At 33.0% G+C, this 16,140-nt stretch overlaps 1 protein-coding gene across 2 annotated transcripts; it reads right to left on the reverse strand.

Moving 5' to 3' along the window:
- Positions 1 to 3,855: 3,855 nt before the first annotated feature.
- On the reverse strand, positions 3,856 to 6,420 carry LOC120196438 (protein-L-isoaspartate O-methyltransferase 1-like). 2 transcript variants are annotated; one of them, XM_039198244.1, is made up of 5 exons: positions 6,325 to 6,411; positions 5,544 to 5,747; positions 5,071 to 5,341; positions 4,472 to 4,636; positions 3,856 to 4,259 (listed from the first exon to the last, which is right to left on the reverse strand). In XM_039198244.1, the coding sequence occupies exons 1-5, from the start codon at positions 6,331 to 6,333 to the stop codon at positions 4,009 to 4,011; spliced, it is 900 nt and encodes a 299-aa protein (XP_039054175.1). In that variant the 5' UTR covers positions 6,334 to 6,411; the 3' UTR covers positions 3,856 to 4,008. The 2 variants fall into 2 exon arrangements, with proteins under 2 accessions (XP_039054175.1, XP_039054176.1); XM_039198245.1 differs by lacking the exon at positions 5,544 to 5,747 and having other exon boundaries at positions 3,858 to 4,259; positions 6,325 to 6,420.
- Positions 6,421 to 16,140: the final 9,720 nt, after the last annotated feature.

Genomic DNA, 16,140 nt, shown 5'->3' on the forward strand with positions numbered 1-16,140 from the left:
TTATTCTTACCCAGACACGATTTCTATCCCACATGTTAATTTTTTAGCAAGTCCCAACCGTATATTTTTCTAGTTTGCATGCTTTGAACAAGAAATAACTCAAGCATCTTAGGTTTTGAAATGAAGATTCGGGGTGGGCTCTAATTCCTTGCAATCTCCCGGTTTAGGTTCTAAAAAAAGGTACCCGAGTTCTCCTTGTTAGTGCCCTTGTGGGCTTGACAGACCCTTAGTCCTAAGTCTACTACAAGCTTATGTGGACCGAGTTAAACTCGAGAGGACACATTCCGTTATGTCTATACGGAGAATAAATTCACACGAAGACATAAGGTATATGAATCCCGAAGGTTACTTGCTAGGCCTATACGGAGAATAAATTCCCACGAAGGTGTCGTTTTCACCTTCACTTACGAAAGGGTTTGGAGCCGGGTATAGAGCCTAAGGTGAATTTTTGAAAAGCTGAAATCATTAGAGAACATCAGTACGACTATTTATTTGAAAAATAATAATCAAAGGTAAATAATAAGGATCGAAAAGTTAAATTAAAATTTAAACATACAATTTTCCCTTAAGAATACAACTGAAAAATAAATTTAGCCTGACTCACTTACATATCCCCGGTAGAGTCGCCAAGCTAAATAAAACATGCTAGAGTCGCCACCGATAATTTTTTTTTTAAATTAGGTTGACCAGACATCTCAATTTATCATCTTACCTGATCTGCGTTTTACTAGAAATATGTCGGGTTTGGGAGTCGGTTACAGTCAATGAATAATTAGCACCCTTGTACCGCCCTTTCGGTACCAATTTAATTTTCGATTGTCTTAATTCAAAAATTAAAAGCTAAATTGAAATTTAAAGATTCGATTTGAATTACTTACCTTAGATCGATAAAAATTGCCCTTAAAAAAGTCAAAATAAAAAACGTTAGATTATAAAATAAAATAAATATCCAATACATCAAAGAAAAAAAAGGTTGAATTAAGAAAATAAAAAAATGTTAAAATAGAAAAATAAAATAAAATAAAATAAAGGAATGAAGGAAGGAAGTATTAAATTTTAAAAGAAATAAAAAAATTAAAATGAGAAAAACGTTAAAAAATGAAAAATATAAAAAAAAAATGAAGAACATGTCAAAATTGAAAGAGAATAAAAAAATAAAAGGAATAAATAAAAATTTAAAAGATCAAAATTGGGGAGTCAAATTGCAAAAAATGAGAAATATCATCAAGGATTAAATCAAAATATTTCAAAATTCAATGGCCAATTTATAACAGGTGGCTAGAATGAATTACACATCAAAGTATCGGGGATTGTGGAAATAATTTAACTATCATGTAATTACACTCTAGTCCCCACTATAAATACCCCTAAAATCCTAAAATTTTCATTCTATCTCATTTCAAACAAAACATCCCCCCTCTCTTCTCAAATGCTCTCAACTCTCTCCCACTCGGCAGAATGGCCGACCATCATTTCAGCTATACACCACTGCCTGCCGTAGCCCTGACGGCCAGAAAAAACAAACCTTACACCTTTCGAAAGCCCACGTTACCCCTATATCGGATCTAACCCCCAAACCTCCTAAAACAACCCTGAATGGCACATATCTATGCCAAAAAGGTCCCGAGTTTTACCTTTTTCGACGTGCTCCAGCAACTTTTGGTATTCCCCGCGACCGTGCTCCCCTCTGCCTATCGGCCTTTGGTGAAAGATTTGATTTTTTTCGTGTTGGTTCAAACAATTGCTTTGCTTGTTATTTTTGCTTGTTTGTTTTTGTGATTTCCTGGGTATTCTTTTTGGTCTTTTACTGCTATTGGTATTTGGCTTGAGTTTTTTCGTGGCTCTTGTTGTTGTTTTCATTGCATGGTCGGAGGCTTTTATAGCCCGTAACCGGTCGTTGTACTCCCGAATATCTCGGGGTGTTACCGATTCTTCCGGGGTGGTTCAGTCTCGTTCGGTGACGTTGGTTGTTGGTGCGGCCGAAAAGCTCGAGATGGCTCAGTCCTGGGTTGTTCGGCAGGAAATCCCGTTAGTTGTTGGCGCGTGGCCTCCACGCGCGTTGCGTGCGATGCTTGGCTTCATATGATTAGGGTTTTACAACCCTATTTTTCTTCGATCTCAACCGTTGGTTTATGTTTTGATCTGATGGCTCTGGTAGATGTGGCGCTGAGCTTGATTTGTGAAACTCTATTTTGCATATGGGCTGGATCAAGCCCGTATACTTGGACCTCTTCTGGATCGAATTGTGGACTGGACTTGGACCTTGATTTGGACCTAAAATAAAATTTAAAAAAAAAGTAAAACGAAATAAATAAAATAAATAACATAAAATAAATAATATAATATAAATAATAATATACTAAATATAATAATAAAAACTATAATTTTAAAAATATGTCTTCAAAAATTATATTATATGATTTCAAAAATCGTTTTTAAAGAAATATATATTATATGTTTTCAAAATCATTTTAAAAAACCATATAATATATGTTTTCAAAACCATTTTTAAAAAATCATATACTATATGTTTTCAAAACCGTTTTTGAAAACTGTATACTTTACGTTTTCAGAACCATTTCAAAAAACTATATATTATATGTTTTCAACACTGTTTTAAAAACTATATATTATACGTTTTCAATTTAAAAAAAAATCTATATATTATATGTTTTTCAAAATTATTTTAAAAACTATATACTATATGTTTTCAAAACCGTTTTAAAAACTATATACTATATGCGTTCAAAACCGTTTTAAAAACTATATATTATACTTTTTTTAAAAAAATAAGTTTCCAAAATTATATATTTTCAAAAACCATATTTAAAATTATTATATATACTACGCTATAAAAAAAACCCGGAAGAAAATAAATATCTACAATACGTAGTCATTTTGACACTCAAAATATTCACATAACGATGCAACCTTAAGGACAAATATATATATATATTATGATCTTAGTGATAAAATGTAAATACACATGTTTATATTATTACGGTCTTAGTAACGATATATGTACGGATATCCGATATCATAAATATATACTCGATGCTATATGAGAACAAAAGATATTGCAATGTTAATGATGTTGTGATTCATTATTGCATCGTTGGCTATTGATTTTGAGAGTCCATGGCTAGACCATTAGTTACTAAATAGGGAAAGTATGAGACTTATATTATTGGATTTAAGCATGTCATGTATTAAATTTATGTATCATATATATACTAATTGTATATTGTATTAGCATGATTATATTTATGGGATTCATGATGTGTACATTAGATTGGTGACATACTATTGATAACTCACTAGATTGGTGATATATTATTGAATTTGTTGAATTCAACATTCCGATATTCCCGTACGCAGGATAATAGACTTGATTTGTTCGTGGAACATCGTTATCGTAGGGTTTTAACATTAGTTTCAAGGTACAACTACAGAGTATTATAATGAACATATATTATCCATAAGACTCGCTCTGTATTTAGCCTGTAAACCCATTCATTATTTTGAAATATTTCTCTCTAAAAATCATGGATTCAAACAATTACTTCTACATAATGTATGTACATCATAGATTCAAACAATTACTTCTACATAATGTATGTACATCATAGATTCAAACAATTACTTCTACATAATGTATGTACATCATAGATTCAAACAATTACTTCTACATAATGTATGTACATCATCGATAATTAAGAAAGATTATAAATCCATACTGTCTTATATACATACTATTAAAAAAATATAACAGGAATTCTGTTAACAATCATCTAGAACATCGGCGTTATGCAAAAAAGGCAAAATATTATTGGAAAACGGGTTGCTTTAACTGTGCCCTGCATTTCATTATGTTCCGACTCCAAAACATACCAAAAGCAAACAATATATAGCGAGGAACAAGCTGGAAAATTAAATAACTACCGATATTCTGTACAATACTGGGCTTTAATAAGAGAAACAAGCTGAATTCATGATACTTTCCTCAACTCAATAACCCTTCAACTGTGCATCACGACTGGTCAAAGGAACATAACGGACAGCCGTCTCGCTTCTAATGCAAACCGAACCATCCAAATTTTTGTCCACCACGTTCAAATCTTGGAATATTTTCCCCACCGGGATCACCATTCTTCCACCTGGCTTCAATTGATCGATGAGAGGCTGTGGTATTTCCGGTGCTGCTGCCCCAACATGTATAGCATCATAAGGTGCATGCTCCGGCCAACCTTCTCGTCCATCTATGATATCATATATGATCAAAGCATCAGTCACAAACATTAACTGAAACATCGATTCTCATTCAAATAAACCACTAAAGACAACTCCACAAAAAGTTATAACCATCTAGAGGTATATTAGTTCCTTATGAAAAGTTCAACTAAGACAACCGACTCATTTTCAATCCCACGAAAACCTTCTTTCGATATAGCAAGTTCTGATGAGTACATACCACCAACATGTACTTGAAGACAACCTTCTTTCAATAACTGAGCTGCAGCACTTCTCTCAATATTTTTTATGGAAGAAGCAACCAATTCAGGAATATGTTCCACACCAATAGCACGACCCTGTGATCCAACCATTATTGCAAAGCAAGCCGTCAAGTACCCAGTTCCTACAAAAGAAATGCATGACGTAAATCAAAGTAAGCCTTCTACAAAGAAAAGGAATATAAAAAAATATTAGACTGCATGCAAAGACCAAATTATGCCACAAGTGTTGAGATAATAGCCCAAGGGCACTTGAAATTTTATAACTCCTTCGGTTTTCTTTCAACAACCTCTTTTTCTGCCCCTATTTTAGCACCATAAAATCATAAACATTTTAGACTGGATTACTGATGTATTCACTGGAAGTTCCAGTGAAAACATCAGTAATCCAACAAGCATCAACGAGTATGATCGACCCTTCCTAAATGACCATTGACAAAGTGGAATTAACCCGATAGAAAAGCTGCAGCACATTTGATATTCCAACATTCCAATAGTGTTACACATATGGAAGAATCCAAGAAAGCAAAGATATGATGATATAAAGTACAAAAGAGACCTGAGCCAACATCTAAAGCCCTCATGCCGGGCTGCAAATTTTGCTCCAATAATTGAAGGCAAGTAGCATGCATATGAGGTGCAGAAATGGTGGCCCTGTAACCTATTGCCATGGGACTATCAGCATAAGCTGGGGTTCCATCAGGTACAAATAATGCTCTGTCGACAGTCTCCATTACTTCAGCAACCTTCTTCGATGAGAAAACACCATATTGCTGCAACTGCTCCACCATTTGTTTGTTCTTGTTGATCCCACTTCCATTCGAGTTGTGCTAACAAATCACCACGAAAAAATATTTAGCACAAATTTGCTATCAAATCAAACAAAACAAAATTAAGAGACTTAAATACAGAAATAAAACTACTAAAATCTACAAGAATCAGCCGATAAAATGTTCATTACCACTGAATCAAAATGCCTATAGCCATAACTATTTTTATTCTCAAAGGTAAGACACAAAATAACAAAGGAACCTCTGACAGAGAAGATGAACAAGCAATCATTGGTATAGACATCGTCGCAGGTCCATTGGCCTCCACAAAGGGGGCTGCCGCAGGCCGAGTTTGTGGGTCCAAGGTGGAAGGGCATGTTAAATTATCAATAGAGATGGTACAATGAGCCCCAATGGAAATGGCCAATAGAACATAGCATCCGCAGGCTACTCGACATACTGGACCCTGTACCAGGAACTACCTCAAGTGATGTGTTTTGCACCCAATATTACATCCGGAATTTAAAATTGTCACATTCTATACGCTTTTGTTTCAATCCCAAGATTATGAATCTTACATAAATACATTGAAGAAAGAGAGAGAGAAAATGAAGACCCCAATTCAACCTATTATATAATGTTCAACGATTCAAACAATTAAACAACTCAAATGCAAGTATGCGACATTCATTTGTAAATTAACAAACAAAAAAGGGCATAGCTCTTCAAGTTTTCATTGATCTAGCAATTCCCAGAAACTATTCCTATCTCATTGAAATTCCATTCAAACAACATGGTATTGTCTGATTTTGTGAAATTCATTCATTTTCTTTCATAAAATCTTTAAACTTAACCAAAAAGTAAACATATTCATCATTTATTGAAAACCCAAAAGCAAAACTTATGTAAATAACAGAAAGAAAAGAGTGCAAAAACCCATTTCCTCACAGTCAGAAGAGATTAAAAAAGAAAACAGAAACGAAACTGTGATGAAGCATAAAAGTAAAGAGAGAGAGAGGAAGGAAAAGGAAAGAGTAATGAACCTCCATCATGAAGAACAGAGTTATTATCCCTGAGAAGAAAATTGAATTTAGGTAGCTTATGAGTGTTAAAAGGATGAATGAAAAACGAAAGCCAGGTTGAAGATGGAAGGTACTAGTTTCACGTTCCATAAGTGTGTATATATATATTGGAAAAAGTACAAAAATGGTCCATTGACTATATGACAATGTTTTTTTGAATCCCTAATCTATTAATTACACAATGACCATTCAACTATTGGGTGCTAATTTATTGAGTCTCTCGACTATTAAAAGATACAAAATGATAACTAAATTATTCATATATTCCAAACTCATCATTTTCCATTAAAAAATTAACAGTTGTCTGAGTTAGATGTTAAGTTGCTGACTGTTATATGATAAAATCTGATCCCAGAACCATTGGAATTGTATAGTCGTTTGAGATTCTAGGATCATATTTTATATCCTAGTCACCAGCTTAATGTCCAGCTCAGACAACCGTTAATTTTTAATGAAAAAGGAAGAGTTGGACGTATGAATACTCGGGTGACCATTTTGTAACTTTTAAAATAAGGAGACTCAACAAATCAACACCCTATAGTTAGAGAATCATTTTATAATTTTTAATAGTTGAGGGACTCAAAAAAAGTATTACCATATAATCAAAGGACTATTTGTGTATTTTATTCATATATTTCGGGGGCTTTGCTCGCTCGGGACTGAGTCGTATGATTAGCCCAACATTGAAGAAAATCTTTTGGGCTTAGTTTTATAATTGATAAATATCTCATGTGTTCAATAATGATAGAGAAGTTTAGACATTTTATTGTTTATGAAATTATTTTAAATTTTCAGAATTTATGTTTTAAATTTATATGTTTTTCTCAAGTAGTAATCATACTTAATTTATTTGAATAATTAATAAATTGAAAAAAATTAGAAAATTTATATTTTTATAGTTTTATTTGAATTTTCTAACTTTTGAAGAATGTTTTAATGTTTCATTACATGTTACATATTTTAATTGGTCAATGTCATTAAATTTATTTAGAAATTGATCAGATTGATAATTTAAACAATATTTAAAGTTTCTAAATCTATCCAAATAAATAATTTTAACTGTAGTTTTCTCTCTCTTCCTAACGTGGTCGTTAGTTTTTTTTTTTTTGTGAGACATCGATTTTGTTACTGGTTATCAATTGTCGGTATTCATTATTTTTATTTTATTTTATTACATTGTATCTTTACTTTTTTATAAATAGAATGTTTAAAATTATCAAAATGTGACATGTGTCAATTAACAACCGTCACAATCGGAGCACTTAAAGTGCTAACGTTTGTAACGTTAGTCACCTAAATTAACAAAAAAAAAGTTTAGGCACCAATTTAGGAAAAAAAAAGTTATAATTTGGTGTTTTTTTATATATTAAGCAAAAATAAAATGGTAAAATCACAAATCTATTCCTCCATCTTTTATACTCTTTAAACTCATCATCGCATGGTCTAATCAAGCTTATAGCCATTAATATTTCAAATCTTAATAACTCAGCAAAAAAAAATATGATTGAAATGTATATCAACGACTAAAGTTTATTCGTACGTCATCTGATAGTCGCATATCGTGGAAAAACTCCTTTTCTTATAATATGCAGCGCGGGTTCACCTTTATTATTAATTTTTGATATAATATCAAAATTAATTATCCAATGTTTATCAAAATGATCATTTTTTCCTCTATTCTATTTTTTGGAATATTTTTACTCCTAATATTTCATTTTAGGGTCAAAAGGCCCCTAACATTTGACAAAATAAACATTTTGTCTCTTATTTTTTTTCTAGGGTATTTTAGCCCTCAACGCTTCATTTTAGATTAAAAAAGACTCTTATTTTGAAGCGTTAATTATGTGTTAACTAATATTTTCATCTATAAAGGGAATTTTTTACCCCAAAGTGAAATGTTAAGGGGCCAAAATAACCATTTTAGTAAACGTTGCGGGCTGTTTTTGACATCATACCTTAATTTTTTTTCTATCCCTCGATTTTAACCCAATTGTCCATAAACTGAGTTGATGAACTTTTGGCATGAGTAACAACAAGGATTCATGGTTCCAGTTTATGTCTGGTATGAAACATACTCTGTCAATCTTATAATGGGGTTGACAAAATTAGACCTGTTAGGTTCAAATTGAGTCATGTTTTGATTTATAAACTTTAGATCAAATTGATTTTAAGTTTTAATCAATTCAAATTAGATCACTTCTAGTCAAATTTAAATTATTTTAGATTATGATCCTGTCATGTTCAGTGATTCAAGTTTATTTTAACGTAGGAGTATAATATTATTAAGTTCAAAATTGTTAAGTACAATATATATATATATATATATTACACATTAGTTCTTATGATTTAACATGTAAAATAAGTGAAAAAAATCGCATTATAATATAATAGTGAGAAAAGTCAATTATAATTGATTTAACCAACTTAACTGAGATAATTTGATTTGTGAAAACTATTTTTAGGTAATTCTAGAATGTCTTGGCCTTGAAAAGCATGTTTTTAGAATACGAGTCGTCATCGATCATTTTCTACCATGTACGAACGAATACCCAAAAAAATCATATTTTTGAAGAAGGTTAGAGCAGAGCATCTCCACCGCTAAAAAAAATTGGTACTTTCAAAAATCACGTGTTATCTCGTTTTAAGACGTTACAAATTGAAATTTAATTTTGAAATGTGATCATACTAATAATAAATAACAATTAATAAACAAACATACAAGAATAGATTTAAAGAAACTAAAATTAAATAGGTAAAAATGTTATTTATTCATGTTTAAGGGAAAAATTGAAATAAAAAAAAAGATGGAGAAAAAAACGGAATTATCGCATAAACTGCGAAAGGCATGGATCAATAAGCCAGGTCGAGTCCAGACACGAGTCATCTTGGGCCCGAAACACATATGTATTTAAAAATGAGATGCCGAATAATATAGATGCTGATATTATACAAGTACCGATACCTCTTAATACCGATACTATGTGTAGAGATGAGCACGAGATCCGAGTTTGACGGATTTCAATTCGATTCGACCGAGTCGAACTTTATTTTTAAAAAAAATGGGTTTGGGTCAGGTCGGGTTCGAGTGAAAAATATATGACCCTACTCGATCTGAGAAAAATGTAATTTTACTTTATATGTTTAAGGATAATTGTAATAATACTCCTTTATTTCGAGTTTGGGTCAGGTCGTGTTCAGATTCGAATCGGGTGGAGGGTGTATATTTTTCGAATTAGATTTGGATCGAGTGAAAGGTGTATAATTTTCGGGTCGAATTGAGTCAAATTAATCAAAAATCTGATCCATATCTATCCCTTACTATATGTGCTATCGATACTCCCTACCAGCATAGATGCCAAATAATCATCCAAAGTTTACATTTTAGCCTATGACATCGATACCCTCTGTTTTCGTATCAATACTATATGCACTATTTGGTCAAATTATCAATTCAAACTTGCTCAAAAGTCTATCAAACTTACTTTTAACTTATATGCAACATATCTAATACAATGACATACCAATAATGCATCATAACATCATTTTAATACTATGCAATTGACATTGAGCATAATTTCAATTAGAACATCATTTAAGCGAATATGCCATCCTGCATAATTCAACAAATCAACTTATCAAATTGTTCAAATGAGGGCAATAGAACACTTTACCATATCATTAGCTTATTTTAACACAATGGGTTCATAATTAACATAGAATATACATGACAACCAATTCAAAGAACATGTTTCATAACTTCGTTCAAAACAAATACTTTCTCTGTCCCACTAAATGTGTATATTATTAATTTTTTAAAAGTTAAAATTTTTAAACTTTTACCATAATTATTTTAAATATTTTAAAAATTAAATTTATAAAATATATATTTAAAAACTACTTGATTTAAGATTTTTAAAATATATTTTTTCATATTTTTATCAATTACAAATTTTAAATAATAATGAGTCAAAGTTTAAAAAAATGACAAAAAAAATCAAGCGTGGATAAATTTAATGGGACAAAGGCAATATACCAAAACCATATCCATATGCATAAATAGCCACCATTCTAAGAATATAGGAAATAATCTTTACACTCACTGAATACATGAAGATGACTTGCAACCACAGGATGCAATCTTGAATCCGACTATGATGATCGATGTCTCAAAAATCGTTAAACAAACAATATAAACTTATATAGCTTAGTGAGATAGTATTACTCATATATTCTATTAGATGACATCTTTAAATTTATGATCTTATAATAGGTAATAACCATGAAAGTGTTTTTATCAATATCAATAATGATGTTAATAACAATAAAAATTGCATTAGCTATAACAATAACAATAACAATGCTCATGATTATAAAAATTGATTTAATAATAGTCCAATGGTACTATTTTGATATACATAAATACAAATTTTAATGTTACTGTCAATAGTGCAATATCACAATAATAGTGCCCAACTCTTTATCATTTCCCAAAAATTAATTCGATTAATCATCAACATTCCTCTATTACTAACGAAATCAAAGTCTGAACGATATTCGTACAAGCACTACGGAGGCTATGACATGTCAATTGTATCTCAAATTTAATAAGATAATCATTGGCACTAATTGTTCATAATAACATTACTTATCATGTTGTCATCTCTTGTGACATTTCAATACTTATCAATAAACCGTATTAGAGTTCTTAGCTCAAGAATTATCGTATAGCCTCTTAGGATCAATTTAGTCCATAATACATCTCAAACATTATTTATCAATAATTTCAATGCATTTACAATAGAACACATAATATAATATATATAGATAACCATGAAAACTTACCAATAATCTCTTTCTTAAATTTTACCAACATTTGTAACAATGAACTATCACTGTCATCACAGTAGAAAATCATATAATAACAATAATCATAAAACCATGCAAGTGCTCCAAATGACCTAATGAACAAAATTGTCATTTTTACTTGCACATAATGATAATGCATATAAAACATATAATACAATACAATGATACCAATGACGACTATACTCACCTAACTGGAGCTTAAATCCTAAAAAGAAATTAGGATTTCATTCTCTCCGTCTACCATGATGGGCAAAGGTTGAAGTTGATAAAAGCCCTTTATTTTTTCCTTCTCCCAATTGCTTTTACACGGTGGAGTTTCCCCTTCCAAGGAGGAAAGATAAATTTCACAAATTAAGCATTAAAAAAAGTAAATTATAATATATTACCACGTGAGGATCTTATTCATAAAAAAATAAAGACTTAAATATAAAAAAAAATCCCAAACTATACCTCTTTTTTTCAATTGGTGCCTAAACTTTTTTTTGGGTTAATTCAGTTGTATACGTTACAAACGTTATGACTTTAGGCGCACTGACCGTAACGACCGTTAAATTTATCTGTTAAGTGACATGTGTTACGTTATAGTAATTTTGGAAATTTTATTTAAAAAAACTTTAAAATATTTTATATTAAAAAAAACCCAAACTTTTCTAAAATTAAAAAAAATCCCTAAATCCCTAAAATTATTCCTAAAAACCTAACCCTAACCTTACCATCTCCCATTCCGGCCATGACCATCGCTCACACCGCCGCTATTTCCTTCTTCATTTTCGGCCTTCGACACCCATATCGTCTCTCTCGCCGTGGGGTCACGAATTATCGCTATTTTTTTGTCACGGTTGGGGATTTAAATCACAATTGGGGTTTATGGGTGGTTGTTTGTCGGTTTGAGGTGTGGTCGAGGGTAGGTTCATGACAAGCATTGGATTTTCCAAATAAATAAATACTCTAGTCTCAAATAAATAATGAAAGTAGTATAGAGAAGTAAAGGTCAATCCACAGGGACTAAGAAAGTTTGATAAATTTGCTTGTTTTGATCATTTGCTTTAAAATGCAAAAATAAATATGAGGGATCTAGAAATAATGAAAAAAATAAAATAATTTAAAATAAATAATGAACAAATGATGAGAAAATAAATAAATAAATAAATAAATAAAGTAGAAGAATTCAATTGAGATGATATAGCGTTAGGATTTGCTTAACCTCAACTTCGATCAATCATCGAAATAGATTTTATCTCCTTGATGCATGTCGATTGCAATTAACGGAGCTCAACCTCTGCAACTAAATCTTCTCTCGAGTTAACCAAAATTTCCATGTCTATCTATGAAATCTGGTCGTTGTTGGACTAGCCAAATCTATCACCGTTAGACTAAGACAATTTTGAGTATTGGAAGAGCCCGATTCGAGTTATAGCATCTCTCTGAGAATCGAACCCGATCTTGATTCCCCTTAGCAGACCACTGTTAAGTTTGTTCACAGGAAGCCAAAACAACTTTAAAGGAATGGTCGATTGCTAACCGTAAGCCAAAATAACTTTCAAGCCAATGACGCCTTTTTGGGTTGAAGATGTAGTAACTTTAAAGGAATGGTCGATTGCCACTCCTTATTTCTAGAGAACCGAAGAATGCTATCTGAAGTTATGAAGAACAAGACTCAATTCTCATGATTTAGAATTGAGCTTTGGAAAGCTTTAGGCTAAGTACAGTTTAGCTAAGCATGGATTGGATCATACTTAGCATAATTGATCGCTTGTAAACATATATGATAAGACAAGCAAATCTAAGCAAGTATACACAGTCGAATCAAGTAATAAAGGGTAAGTTAATTATCTTCTCCTCAGGGATTGTTAGGGGTTTTAATCCGCTTCAGACTTGCAAGATAAATCTTTCCTTGGCAAGAAAACTATGTTCCTCAATGTCTTTCTCTTTTGTGTTCTACTGACCCTTGTGAAATATATTGTCACGGCTGAAATGTTCCTCCTAAGTCAATTCCTGCACACACACAACCCATAGAAGCCCTTTCCCCTCAGCAGCATCAGTTAAGCCAAATAAATCTTTCCTAGGAAAAACTTATCCACCACATGCAATTATAACCTAAATGCAACTAAATGTAACTAATATGCTATGACAAAAATGTTTAGACAAACAGTAACTTAAGTAAAGAGACTAAAAAAGAGTCTTTTTACGGAGTTATCACACCCCAAACTTAAGCTATTTCTTGTCCTCGAGTAATTTATAATAATTAGTAAAAAATTAAAATTGTCACATCAAAGTGATATTAAGGCAATCATGTGGTTTAAAATTTCATCCCTCAGCAAAAAGTTTAGCCTCAACATGATGGACTGTCATATAATTCAAATACCATCCTAAGTTAGGATTCTTTGCTAGTGTGTCTACGTGATTGTACTCAGTATATGCATGAACGTATTTAGAAAACTTCAAGTAAGTACTTATGTTTTTCCAAGGCATCAAATTATTTGTCAAGCACTGTTTCCACTTCTATTTATTCACTTTTTTTTTATTATTTTGAGGGGAGTCAGCTCATCACACCTACCCTTCCACACTCTGAGTGAAAGGGAGTATACCTTCCACCCCCGAGCTAGTCAGGTAGAGTCATCAAATGACTACTTTCATTCACTCATATTCCTAGGCAACCATTTATTTTTATGAGTTTTCCGGTCATGACATTACATAGAGGAGTGTCCCTTTTATTCCACAAAATTTAAACACTAAGAAGTTCAACTTAAGCTTTACAATTCTTCAATGTCACAGCATGTAGAGAGTTGTTTCCTAAAAATTTACTAAGAACCTTAAGCAGAGAAAGCATACAATTGTGTTTATAAGTTTACAAAAAATCAAGCCTAAAGTCAGTTCTATCCTTCAATAGTCTTGTAAAATAATTCTAGCTTAGGCAATAAAATCATGCTTTCATCATCGAGCATCCTTAATTCATTCCAAGCAATAGTCTTAACGTACTCATGCCACGACAACAAAAAATTTCAACCAATTATAATCAGCTTCTATTAACTAAGTGTGAGACACAACACCTCCCCCAAACTTGGGGGATGCATTATCCTCAGCACATGAAAAATAAAAACAAACTACATTAATCTAAATGAAAATGCAAAGGGAAAAAATGTTACCTTACTGTGGTAGGGAGGCTTGACTGGACGCATGTGTTTTGCGTCGCTTTGGAGGAGGGGGCTCTCGGATCTAGTGTCTCCTGATGGAATCGAAGAGGGAGATTATTGAAGGACACGACCTGTTATTCGCTTAATGCGACGCCTCGTGCTCGGGGCATTTGCTGGTGATGTCCTTCCTTAATGTGGGTGGGATTTGTAGGTGTTACTTGAGACTGGCTTTGGTCAGGATTGGGAACTGGTATAGTGTGGCGATCCAAGGACTGTTCAGATGCTTTTTCGGTTGTGGGCTGATCAGGGACTGGAATGAAATCATCATCTTCAAAAAATTCGATTGGGATTTCCTGTGTGTTTTTGGACGAAGAGAATGAGGAGCTCAAATATTCATCTGTCTTACCGTGGCTTTCTTCGTGTGGAGGCAAGACATGCGTGGCTAGTAGAGGGACATCGATGCAAAACTCAGGGGGAACATTTTGCACCGAGGCGTGAAATGTACTGCCACCTACTGTGTGTTTGAAAATTTCATTGGGAAATGGCGTCATGTCCTTTAAGAAGGCATTTAGTTGTGCATCCCTCACCTTGACATAGCCGAAGAAAGTCTACGTGTGATTTTCTAAGCGCTTGATTCTCTCGCGCGTCTCCCTCGAAGATGTGACCACGGCTACCATTCTTACCACGGCAACTGATTTCGCTCCTCTCTCCAGGCCCTCATGTGGAACATTATCATTGAAACTCATGAGTTCTGGCACATTCTTTTTTGTTATCCCTTATTTGACTTGATAAAGTCCTCGAACGGTTCCTCGGGGACTTTTTTCTTTCTGCATAGAGTAGTTATCAAGTTAGAAAAAAGAAGGTTAGCTCGGTTCCTCTTTGCACAATCATGAATTTGCTTGAAGATGATATCCCCAACATTAATTGCTCACTCATAAATAATCAAGTGCAGCAGCATCAGCCTCCTCACTAATACGGTTGTGTTGTGAGAGGTCAGCATCAGCTTTCCCTTCAAGAAGTGATTCCACAGCTTTACAACCAGCTTAAGGGCTCGACAATCTATTCACTTATGCGTGGGTGTATTTCCTTCGAACTTGACCTATCTGAAGTACATGTCTTCCAGGATTCCATCATATGTTTATTGATCTGCTTTGTCCAGGAATTTCTTGTGTTGATCATCCACCTTATCGAGCTTAAAAATAACGGTTGAGGGCTTATGGAGAGAACCAGATGGATTTCCCTCTCACATAAACATTATGTTGAGATGGGTCTCCTAAATGGGCATAAAATTCGCGGACCATCATCTACGCCACCGTCTTAGGATACCGAGCAAAATTCTCCCACTTATGCTTCCTTACTACATCTATTACTTCAGGTCCGAAGGGTTTGCCACCCTATGCTGGAAAAACAAAGCCGTCCTCCACATAGACTTGCCTTTTCTGTAGGTTTCAGAACATTGCTTCGGCTTCGGTAGTTTGGAAACACTCAAATCCTGAGGACGTGGTTGGATTTTTCTTGGATATGTTTTTCTAGTACAGGGTGTATCGTGGCTGTAGTTTGGAGGGAAGAATGAAGAGAAAAGGTTGAAGAAAAAGAAAATAAGGAAACGGTGAGGAGGAATGAGGGATCAGTGGTTTTTGAGAAAAGTAATGGGTTGTTTATTTGGGGTAAAATGGTAAATATGGAAAGGGAAAAGATATGATATTAATGAGAAGATTTTTTGATTTGACGTAAAGTAAAGAAAGATATCTTTCCCTCTTCTCAATTACCGCCAAAA

The sequence above is a fragment of the Hibiscus syriacus genome, unplaced genomic scaffold (assembly GCF_006381635.1).
Source record: "Hibiscus syriacus cultivar Baekdansim isolate YM2019G1 unplaced genomic scaffold, ASM638163v2 tig00117034_pilon, whole genome shotgun sequence".
Taxonomy (NCBI): domain Eukaryota; kingdom Viridiplantae; phylum Streptophyta; class Magnoliopsida; order Malvales; family Malvaceae; genus Hibiscus; species Hibiscus syriacus.